General features: G+C 42.1%; 1 protein-coding gene across 1 annotated transcript; it reads left to right on the forward strand.

The window, feature by feature from the left end:
- Positions 1-1,281: 1,281 nt before the first annotated feature.
- Positions 1,282-10,818, forward strand: DUSP7 (dual specificity phosphatase 7). The gene is made up of 3 exons (XM_081939875.1): positions 1,282-2,761; positions 6,958-7,386; positions 10,035-10,818. The coding sequence occupies exons 1-3, from the start codon at positions 2,347-2,349 to the stop codon at positions 10,340-10,342; spliced, it is 1,152 nt and encodes a 383-aa protein (XP_081796001.1). The 5' UTR covers positions 1,282-2,346; the 3' UTR covers positions 10,343-10,818.
- The last annotated feature ends 507 nt before the right edge of the window (positions 10,819-11,325 follow it).

The following is an 11,325-nucleotide window of genomic DNA, read 5'->3' on the forward strand; positions in this document are numbered from 1 at the left end:
CATATCAAGTCTGATTCTGCTGCCTCCAGGCTGGCTTTTTAACCGGTCAAAGATATGGAATATAAACTGAATGAATTAGTCACAAGTTAGTTGCGGCAAGAATCAGATTACCCCGGGACAAAGAAGCTGCGACTCCACCTCTCTGTCGGAAACAGCACAGCTAGCTCAAAGCTTTCTAGTAAGTTTGCAAGCGCCTTTATACCGCGCCTTTATACCACGCCTTTTCCACTCTTTTGCCTATTTACATTGCGTGGCTCATCTAAAAATTGTTATGGAGGCGTTGGAGAACATCAGGAGGAAAGAGAAGGAACACTTCAATTTCCATCACTATACAGTACGTTTAGAGAACAGTACACAAACGCCTGACTTCTGCGTAAGCCAATTAGAGACATGCAAGTCCCATCCATCTCCAACACCCCATTCATTTCTTTCTACGCATCCTCTCTTCCCGCGTTCGGCGGGTTGATACACAAGATTCTAAAAGCTCCGCCTCCCTCTCCAATGAGGTCGTCGTATTTCAGCCCCGCCTATTTGAGCGGCTTATAAAATGCCAAACTCCAAGTTTTGTTTTTTTTAAAAATCATGCTGTAAGGCGTCCTGTCAATCAGGAATTCATCGTTCAAATCTAAGCTTTTAGAACCAATCAGCTCTAGAATCCGTTTATTATGGGTCGCACAGCTCTGCTCCCATGCGCTGCGTAGGTCGTATTTTGCATGTGGCAGTCGTGCAGTTTGATGGTCCGCCTTGTTTAGTTTTTCCATAGCCACAAAATATTGCAGTTGGAATACGTATGCCTTTTATCGGGAAGCGAGCCATCCAGTGGCTGCATAACCATACTTTACTAAAGCGATCCAGTTTTCTGAAGTCGCGCGATCCACTAAATCCCAAAGTAATCACAGGATTGAGTAATTTTACGCCACCCTAAATTCAAAGGTAATTTGTGGATCCGTGTCGGGGAAAATAAAAAACCCAGTCATTTGTAGATTGGGGTTAAATATTTGCTCTGCTAAACTCCGGACGACCGCTACGCGGTGCTTCGTAGCGCTGGTGCGGATTTTTGTTGTGAAGTTGAAGAGGGAAAACATCGAGGCTGAAAAAGCAATGAGAAAGTTTTATTTCGCGGCCTGGATGTTTTGAATCTTACAATAACTCCTCCCCCAGCGATAAAAATGTCACTAACGTCTCCATGGGGTGGTGGTGATATAAGCAACCGGGGGAGGGGGTAGTTGGATGAGCCAACTTTTTTCTTTGGGGCCTAGAAGAGGTTTTTGATCAGTCTAATAGTAAAGTATGAGAGCCTTAAGTTTGTTCACTTTCTGTCTCCTTTTTCGTCCAGGCAACTTAACGACTTTTCAAAGGGATTAAAAACCAAAAAGATTGGCACCGACAATGATTAGACTATGAATCCTAATCGGCAGTTGTGCGTCTCCCGAAAACTGTCCTGCCTAAACTCTCAACGCGATCATTGAAAAAGCTTCGTCGGCGGCCGGGCATGTTTCTTGAGCGATAATTTTCACTCGGGCATCGGCCTCTCCCCACCCCCAAAAAGGAGGCAGGACAAGCGGGCTCGTTATTTAAATCCCCTCCATTGAACCAAACAGGCAGTGGGAGGGAGAGAAAAAAATAAGATAAGGAGGAAAGGCTGCTTCCAAGAGCGCCGAGTCGTACAGCCTGACGCGGAGGAGGGAAACCTCGGGGCTTGACAAAACTGGGTTGCAAAACACTCGGGAGGCCGCTTCTCCTTTAAGCGGGGCCAGCCTGGTTCTCTTGGCGTTTTCCCTCCCTCGCAGGGCCCGCCTCCTCAAGCACGACACGCCGCTCTGATGGCGAAGCCTCTTTTTAATTGAGACTGTCAGGCTGGATCCACGATGGAGCGGGAGGGGGCACGTAGCGGATATTGGAGCAGCAGTAGTTGCAGCTCAGCCGCCTAAATCCGACCAAAGAACGGCAGCTTTTTCCAGAGGAGGGCCGGCTGCCAGCAGCGCCTGGCAATCCGTAGCTCCGCAGGATCTTCTTCCCAGAGGAGCCCGGACGGATTCGCTCTCGCCCGCACCTCCCGCTTCTATTTCTCGGTTGGCAAGTGGAAGCGAAGCAGCCTAGCGGCGGGCGAAGCCGAGATCTTGGAAACGTCGATCGCCGCTTCGGGTCGCCTTTTTTTTTTAAAAAAAATCCTTTTTGTTCACTTTCCTTCTGGGTGGGTTTGGGGACGGCGGCGGCCGAGGAACGCTTCTTCTCCCCCCCCTCCGCCCCTCCGAGAGTGACTGGTTTTGGACGCGCGTGTCCCTCTCCTCCCTCCTTCGTCCCCGCTCGCTCCTTTGCTCCTCGTCCCCTTGTTGTGCGATCCTCATGAAAAATCATATCTGGGGCAGCGACCCCCGGGCTCCCATGGCTGCAGCGATGCCGTGGAAGAGCGTGGAGTGGCTGCAGGAGGAGCTGGAATCGAGCGGGGGTAGCTCGCTGCTGCTGCTCGACTGCCGGCCCCACGAGCTCTACGAGTCCTCGCATATCGAGACCGCCATCAACTTGGCTATCCCGGGCCTGATGCTCCGGCGCCTCAAGAAAGGTAATCTGCCCATCCGCTCCATCATCCCCAACAACGAGGACAAGGAACGCTTCGTCAAGCGCTGCAAGGCAGACACCGTCCTGCTCTACGATGAATCCACGGCTGAGTGGCAGCAGGACGGCGGGGCCCCCACCTCCGTCCTCGGCCTTTTGCTACAGAAACTCCGCGACGACGGCTGCAAGGCGTACTACCTGAAAGGTAAATGAGGAGCGGGTCGGAGCTCTCAGACTTCCTAACAAGGCATTGGCGAGCTTTTATTACTTCCTTCGTCCTCCCTTTTATTTTATCAGCCGGGCTGGAGGCTGAGAATCCCCCGCCGGAGCAAAATTTCCCGCCTAATCGCACCACCCCCCCTCTATTTGTTCTTATCTCTCCATTTTCCTCTGTCCTTCTACCACGTATTCCCTGCTTCCCAATCTTAGTTGTTTTGCTGCGCTTGCCGGAGGTTTGTCTCCCGCAGAAAAGACAGAAAGGGAACGTCGGCATTTAAAACAAAACAAAAAACAACACGCGAAGGACTTCGAAAAGAGCGCGTGTCTTTCCTTCCTTTGGAATCAGCCAAGCAGGATTTTGCTCTTGCTTTCATCGCCCGTTTGATTAATTGTTGTTTTGCAAAATGGTTGCATGTGCCGAGTACTGTACAGGCAGGTACCGTACTGGCCTCTGGGCCTCTCTGGTCTTGGGTTCATTTCTCTCCTCCTTTCCCGCCCTCCCCTTTCGGTAGGAACGGGAAAATGTCCCCCTGCTAAACTGTCCTGAAAGACATCATTCTCTCCCTCTCCAGAAGGAGAAATTCTGGCCAGATTCTTCCATAACTATGAATGGGAAAAGTCCAGGAAAGCCCACTTCATTCCGGGGTGATTATTTACTCCAGGCTTCTCCTTGCTCCTTTCCTCTATCAACTACCTAGCAACCTTGCTTTTTAAAAGGAGAGGGAAACTATGTGGCCCTGTGTTAGATTATAGTTCCTATGAGCCAGAATGAACACCGGTCAAGGATTTCAGGAGTGAATTATTCAGAACCTCTGGAGGGTTCTGCCTTGCCAGCCATCTACATTTTTCCCTTTCCCCTCTTGTCTTGGTGCCCTTTAGAGGTTCTTCCCTCCACAGATGGGGAGGGAGGGGAGTTAATGGCAAGGAATAGCTTGTTCTACCCCTTGTCTCACTGCCAGCCTAACTTTATGCAATGGTCCCATTTGCTCCACTATACTGTTTTTTTTGCGATAGAGAAGTGGCCTGTAATAACCTAGAAAGAGGGGGCATTATTCACTGCAGGCAGTTTGCCATTCTGCTTTTTAATTGAAATTTGTTCGGCAGATTAATCTCTTGTGTCTTGTGCCCTGCTTCCTTTTCTGTGTCTTTGAAGGCCCCGACTTGGTAGATCAGCCTTTGCCTCTGAGCAACTTGCTTGAGCTAGATGACGTATCTGGCCTTGCCGCATGACATTGGGCTCTGCCTCCCATTCCTCCCTGGAGTTTATTTTGAATGAAGACCTTAATTCATTAAACTCCCCATTCAGCTTTCCTAAAACACTCTCCTCCCCTGGAAGCATTGTGATACAGTTACTCTGAGTGAGTGCCAAGGTAAGGATAATGGCCTTTTCCCAGGACACATACCAGCATGATCACTTGGTGGCAGGATTGAGGCAGAAATAGAAAGTGGTACTGAGCCAAAATTGCCCCCCTCCCTCTACTGTGTAAGTAAAATTAAAATTACAGATTTACAAACAGCTCAAGGAAAAGGAAGTACTAAATAGTGCAGAAGGAAGAAATTGTTCTTAGAATAGGAGATCTCTTCATGTATGTATGTATGTATGTATGTATGTATGTATGTATGTATGTATGTATGTATTTGTAAGCAGTTCAGTGAAAGCTTTCCTGTGCATTGCCCCAATGTTTCTTTTTCAGCATCTTTCTTGGTACATGTAAGGTATGTTTGTAAAATTATTCAGCCCAAGTGCTATATTAATACCATCACTCTTTCCTCTTGACAGTCCCAGTTCCTTTAAACTAGCCTTTTAACAGGAAAAATTGAAGAGTTAAGCTAATAATTTTCGCTTTTCCTCTCCTCTTCTGATTTAGAAGAGAGCCTTAATGGGAAATGTTTCTAATTAAAATTCCAAAATGGCTGTTTCATATTGTCTTTCTTTTTCAGGAGGGGGAAAAAGAAACCTGATTCTCCCCTTCCTGTTTATGAATACAGCTGAACTCTGTTTGGTGACTTTATTCCAACTGTGCCAGGCCATTTACATATCTCTAGGTCTTTTATAGTGGTACTGATTTGTAAAGTGTTGCTTGGATGCCTATTAAATATTCAGGAGAAAATTTCAGGTTCCATGTACATAAGTAGAATACTGAATATAGATAAACATTATTTAGGCACATATCTATATGTGTAGCTGTTTTTTTTACTGTGATCATAACTATACAGTTAGCTATTTAGCTGATTGCAAGGAATATTCACATATTGCAATTTTGTTAACAAATGAAGTTTCCATTCCTGTCTCAAATTCTCCTACAGATACAGAGTGGCTTCTGTATACCTGCTATTATTTTTAATTTATTACTTGTCCATTTAAAGCTAAACCAATTCCCTCTAATCTGTGTCTTTAAACATCCTTGATAGGTAACCTGGAAATCTCTTATTCTCAGGTTTGTCACCTTATTCAACAGGACTTCTGTAAATGTGTACTAGGTAATTTAGCAGGTGAAGCATCTGATTATAACTGAATAGTTTTGAAAAAGCTACAGCTGCTGAATTTCTGCCTCCTACAGATTTCTAAGAACACAGGAGTCCCTCAAAAATTGAATAACCTTTGATCTCAAACTTAGGAAATCTTAATTTTGCTACTTTTTCTTTTAAATCAAAAAGTAAGAGTGTGTCTATATGCTTCCTCAGATTGGTTGTCCACTTTTTCTTAAAGAATGCCTGTGGAATGATTGAATACTTCTTTAATTGCTTCCTTTTCTCCATATGTTCTTGTGCAAAAACTAGTTGTTAAGGAAAAGATCCAAACCCAAAAAGTTCATTTAAATGCTGTTTGTTGGCATATAGGGCTCTAACATGTGTACACAAATTTAAAAAAAATATAAACTACATTTGCTATAGAACGGATGTTAAGGCAATAACTTTCCTAAGGCCAATCAAGTTTTACAAAATAACATTCCATTTTTGAGTTCTCCAAATTCTTCCTTAGACAGGAAGTAAACATAAGGGTAGAGGGTGCAGGAAGATAGTTTGCTGAAGTCGAATGTATGGATTCTGCATTTTGTCATTCTTTTAAGGTTGCAATCATTCCAATTGGGCTTTGTCTGATAGAATAGAATAGAACAACAGAGTTGGAAGGGAGCTTGGAGGTCTTCTAGTCCAACCCCCTACTTAGACAGGAAACCCTACATCACTTCAGACAAATGTTTTTCCAAACTCTTCTTAAAAACTTCCAGTGTTGGAGCATTCACAGCCTCTAGAGGAAAGTTGTTCCACTGATTAATGTGATGATGCAAGTTGCATCGAAGACTTTTTTAGCAAGTTGGGATGAAGAAGCAACATGTGTGAAGTACCAACTTTTAAAATATAAAAACCATCTATTAATCCAATACGTGTCTATCTTTAATTAAAATGCCATGACACAGTTTTGGGAAGAGTTAATCTCAAGAGACAAAACAAAATGAGAGACTCTGGCAACATGATTCAGTAAATCAGTGACACTTAAAACACAATTCTAAACACTTTTATTGGCAACAGGTTAATGCAAATGTAATAGGGCTTTAAGGAAATGTCTGTAAAATTGCACTATGCTGTTACAGTTCTTGCTATATTGGGACCATCACCTTTAGGATTCTTAACATTTTACTGTCTTCTGCTCAATGTGATCTGCAGACAGTGGCGGTGAGATAACACTTGTCTCCGTGGTGTAAAAACTTTCTGATTAGAGGACTGAATGTTAGGCTGCTGTTTAAAATATAGGTACAGGCCAGGCCTGTTTTAGTGAGTTGGCAGCTGAGATTACTATGGCAGAGGTTGAGAAAATCCGGTAGCAGCCTTATGTACACAGTTAACTGAAATAAATCTAGGTGATTTTAATCTTCAAATTGTCTTAATTTTTTTTTATTTCTGCATGTAGTATTTCTTTTGGGGGCCCCCAATGTGACTCAAGCTGTCTTGCTGTTAAATGCATATATTCATGTGTTGTTAATCCTGTTTTAGTTTTAAGATTGATTTCATATTCAAGGAATCTTTTGGGCCTCCCAGGGAAAGTGGTATTTTACAGCATAAAACTTCTTTAAATCCACAATCATGGTTTGGGGAGGTTATATTTAAAGAGCAAATTTCTAAGACCTCACCGACTTTTAAGAAACATGGCATTAAAGCATATCTTCTCTTCACCTCCCACAGGTGGATTCAATAAATTTCAGACAGAATACTCAGAGCATTGTGAAACCAATCTTGACAGTTCTTCTCCAGCCAACTCTCCTCCTGCCTCTGTCCTTGGTCTGGGAGGACTGAGGATAAGCTCTGATTGCTCTGATGGAGAATCCGACCGGGAGCCCAGCAGTGCCACGGAGTCTGATGGGAGCCCAATCCCAAACAACCAGCCGGCTTTTCCTGTCCAGATTCTTCCCTATTTGTATCTGGGTTGTGCCAAAGATTCCAGCAACTTGGATGTCTTGGGCAAATACGGCATCAAGTACATTCTGAACGTCACTCCCAATCTTCCCAACATGTTTGAGCATGATGGAGAGTTCAAGTACAAACAGATTCCCATCTCAGATCACTGGAGTCAGAATCTCTCCCAGTTCTTTCCTGAAGCCATCGCTTTCATTGGTAGGTGTGGGCATCCTCTTCTTGATGTCACAGCCCTTTTGGGTGGTGTTGTATCATCTTGCTGTTTTCTGCTCTTGCTGCTGTCTGCTTGCTATAGATTTCATTTGTCTAAGTTTAGATTTGGCATGTGTAAGTAAGTTAGTAGGTACCGGTAAATGTGCCAGCATTTATAAGCTTTAAATATAACTGAGTTTGGCTGCAGGCTTCATTCCAGTTAAAGCCAAAAGATTATTCTCCATCTGACTTCAATGAATTAAAAATGATAACATTTGAAATAGATTACAGGGAATGGATTGGGTAAGGCTTTTGATTTCTGTTTTAGAGATTTACACATCCCCCCCCCCCCCCCAAAAAAAAATAATATATTTCAGGCAAAAATCAATTCCAACCCAATGTCTTGAATCCTTGCTCAGGTTAAATGTTGGCTCTTATATGATCAGCATGGTTCCATGATATGCTGATTAGATCTTGTGTCAGAGTTGCTTAGGAGAAGAGAGTAGCTTCCTTCTTCACATTCCTGTGTCCTGGAAACTCTCCACACCTGCTAAGTATAGACCATTGGAACCCTTGTGTCCTACCAAAGTTGCCAACCATTCTCCTGATCAGATTAAGCAACCTCAAAAAACTTGGCTCTGGCTCTCACAAACAAAACACACCTCTACCCATCTACCACTTGATCATTAAAGTTAGTCTTGGTACATATATTGGTTCATTAATATGTTAAAGTCACCTGAGGACATTCTTGTGTGAACCAGACAATATTACTGTAGGCATTATTAGCTCCAACATGTTGAAGCAGAGAGCTAAAATATGAGATTTTTATTTTAGAAATTGAATTTTCTCCTTCAATATTTCTGGCCCATTTCATTTTTAAAATTGTACTGCAGTTTATCTGCCACATTACATATGCTACAAATAATGTAGCCACTGGCCAGCCCCAGGCTCTTACTGTAGCAGCAACATATGCTTGAGTGAATTGTTAAATGTAAATAAATCAAAGTTGTGTTCTCCCTGATGTTCCATACATATATTCTAAATTCATATTTTTTGTAGAAAGTGCAGGCTTAGATACTGATTCCCAGAGAGATACAAGCTGGCCTTTGTTTTTGTAGTATGTCAGTTGATCAAAAGTTTTGTATTTGCTTAAAGGGCTGTTTGTGGAATGTGGTATTTAGATACTAGCTTAGTCGTCCTCTCCTATGCAAATCACAGTTTGGTTTTTAGAACAGGAAATGATTACAGATTAAAATAGAAAAAATGTGTTCAAATAGAACACTACCACACATTTGGGTATTTATTTATTTATTTAGAAGACAATGCTGAGTGGTCTGGCACTGATTAATGGCTTGGACCATGATACGAAATGAAAAGCCAACAAGTTCATTCCTTAAATTTTCTTTGGAGTTTATGAACTCTTACATTCTGTTCTTTAGCTAAATTACACATTTTTTCCAGGCATAAAATCCATCCCTCAACATGTGTCCTTTCATAGTCATGTTGATATCAATGAATGTGTGTAAGAATATATTGTATCAATGGTGTCCCATCAGTGGAATATATTGCTAATTACTCTCCATCCGTTCTGGGATCCTTCAGAGGAGATCTGAGATATGCAAAGAAAAACAACAGGAAAACCTGTTGCATAGGGTAAAATAAATGTTAGGTACAGTTGCCTGAAGCTAAATATAGAGAAACATACATGGAGTTGCAGTCTTATCCTTACTTTATTGTAAAGATATCAGATAACTATATTTAGGATTGGGATGTAATATTTGTTATGTGTGGATATCATAATTAACATTCTTCAGTTACTGCTGATACTTTTAGTCTGTTGACCCTTAAGTAAGAAACCCTAGCTTCTTCAAGTCCCACTGTCTACTTGAATATAATGAAATAGGATGTTCTTTTAAAGACTTAATAAATGTTTGATCTTTAACATCCATTTGAACCTAGTTGGGTTGATTTGGAAAACAAAAACTATTCACTCAAGTTCTTTCCTTTATAGTACTACTTTTTTAATCATAACAAAAATGTTATCAACATTTTTTCAACTTAACTAGTTTAAGTCAGACAGCCAAATGCTGATTAATATCAAACAGAAACAAGGATTAAGCAAGCTGTGTCTTTAAAAGGTTCCAGGAACTTTGAATGCAAAACTATTATTGTAACTTCTGTCATTCTTCTCAAGATACGTCTGGCTTATTTCTTTATCATTTCCAATTATATCAATTGTTTACGTCTTTATGTGGCAAGACAGCATGAACTAATATTTAACTGTCCTGATTACACCAATCTGATTGTCTTTGCATCTAGGCAGCATGTGAGACTCAAGGGAACATTGAATTGTGAAGAAAAACTGCTTAATTAAAAGTGCATTTGTTATAAGCTTTAAGTCAGGGGTGTCAAACTCACATTGTCACGGCAGCGTCATATCAGGACTTCTTTCCCCTTTGCTAAACCGGGCGTGGGCGTGGCCAGCGCGTGATGCATCCGGCCCGCGGGCCGGGAGTTTGAGAGCCCTGATTTAAGTTGAACTTCCCTATTCTATCCTTGCTTTACAAACCCCTCCCCTTTTGTTGTTGTTGTTGTTGTTGTTGTTGTTGTTGTTGTTGTTGTTCAGAAATCTCACATGTTCCTTCCTGTTGCAGATGAGGCCCGTTCCAAGAAGTGTGGCATTCTAGTCCACTGCCTTGCTGGCATTAGCAGGTCTGTAACAGTAACTGTGGCCTACTTAATGCAGAAGCTAAATTTGTCTCTGAATGACGCCTACGATTTTGTGAAAAGGAAAAAGTCCAACATTTCCCCCAATTTCAACTTTATGGGACAGCTTCTGGACTTTGAAAGAACTTTGGGACTCAACAGCCCATGTGACAACCGCTCGCCTGCGGACCAGCTGTATTTTACCACCCCAACCAATCACAACTTGTTTCAGCTGAATACATTGGAGTCCACATGAAGGAGATTTCGTTGGGGGAACCTCAAACCTTGAATAGCTTCTCTTGAGCATTTCAAATTCATTAATGGAAAAAGTTTTTTCCAGTCAGTTTTGAAAGAACTGGTTTCTCCAAGCAGATCTACCTAGTTGCTGCTTAATTGAAAAGGTGTGCACCGTTTATTAGTATTTGGACACGAATCCAAATGGTTCGGAAGAGTTACTTCTCATTGACCGGAATTATTTCATATGGTGGACAGCCTGATATTCTGACTGCAGCTGTTACTGGCAATAACTGTTTTCTAGTTGTGCTTAGAGACTGGTACAGTACACTTCACTCATGCACATGTACCACACACACACACACACATACATGTGTATTACTGGATCAGTGTGGGTTGGCTTGGTGTGGAAAGTAAAGAAGACTCGTGCACTTAGCAAACTTGACCAATAAGTGTTGGCCTGAGACTGTTGTTTTACATCCCAGTTTACTTTTTTTTTTTTAAAAAAAAAAGAGGTAATCTTATACTCTTTCTTGGGTTCAAGCTCTTTTTCAATATGTACGTTCCTGACTGTTTGTACAGACCAGGTTGCAAAACCAGTATTTTATTCTGTTTGTGTTCGATTTTATGTTTTTTAGATATAAGAGAGAGAAAGAGGAAAAAATTCAAATGTTTCTATTGACCAAATGCATTTTGCACACTCTGTAAAGCCTCAATATGTTCTCTAGCATGTTACTTGGGGGTGGTGGGGTGGTGGGGTGGGGAAAAGACAAAAGAAAGACCTGTTGCTATACCTGGGTAGCATCTAGCTGGAGTTTTCATGATTTGTGAGAGCCAGTTGGTAAAGTATGCCCCTCCGCGCCATGTTCACCCTCATAACCTTTTCTGCACTGACTCTGCCAAGGTGACTAAGCACCAATGTGCTATCTGATTTTTTTTAAAAAAGTCCCATTGCCCCATCCTATTCTGTACCCATCATCAATCTGTTCAATATTACCTGAGATA

Source organism: Natrix helvetica (genome assembly GCF_964273705.1).
Source record: "Natrix helvetica genome assembly, chromosome: 1".
Taxonomy (NCBI): Eukaryota; Metazoa; Chordata; class Lepidosauria; order Squamata; family Natricidae; genus Natrix; species Natrix helvetica.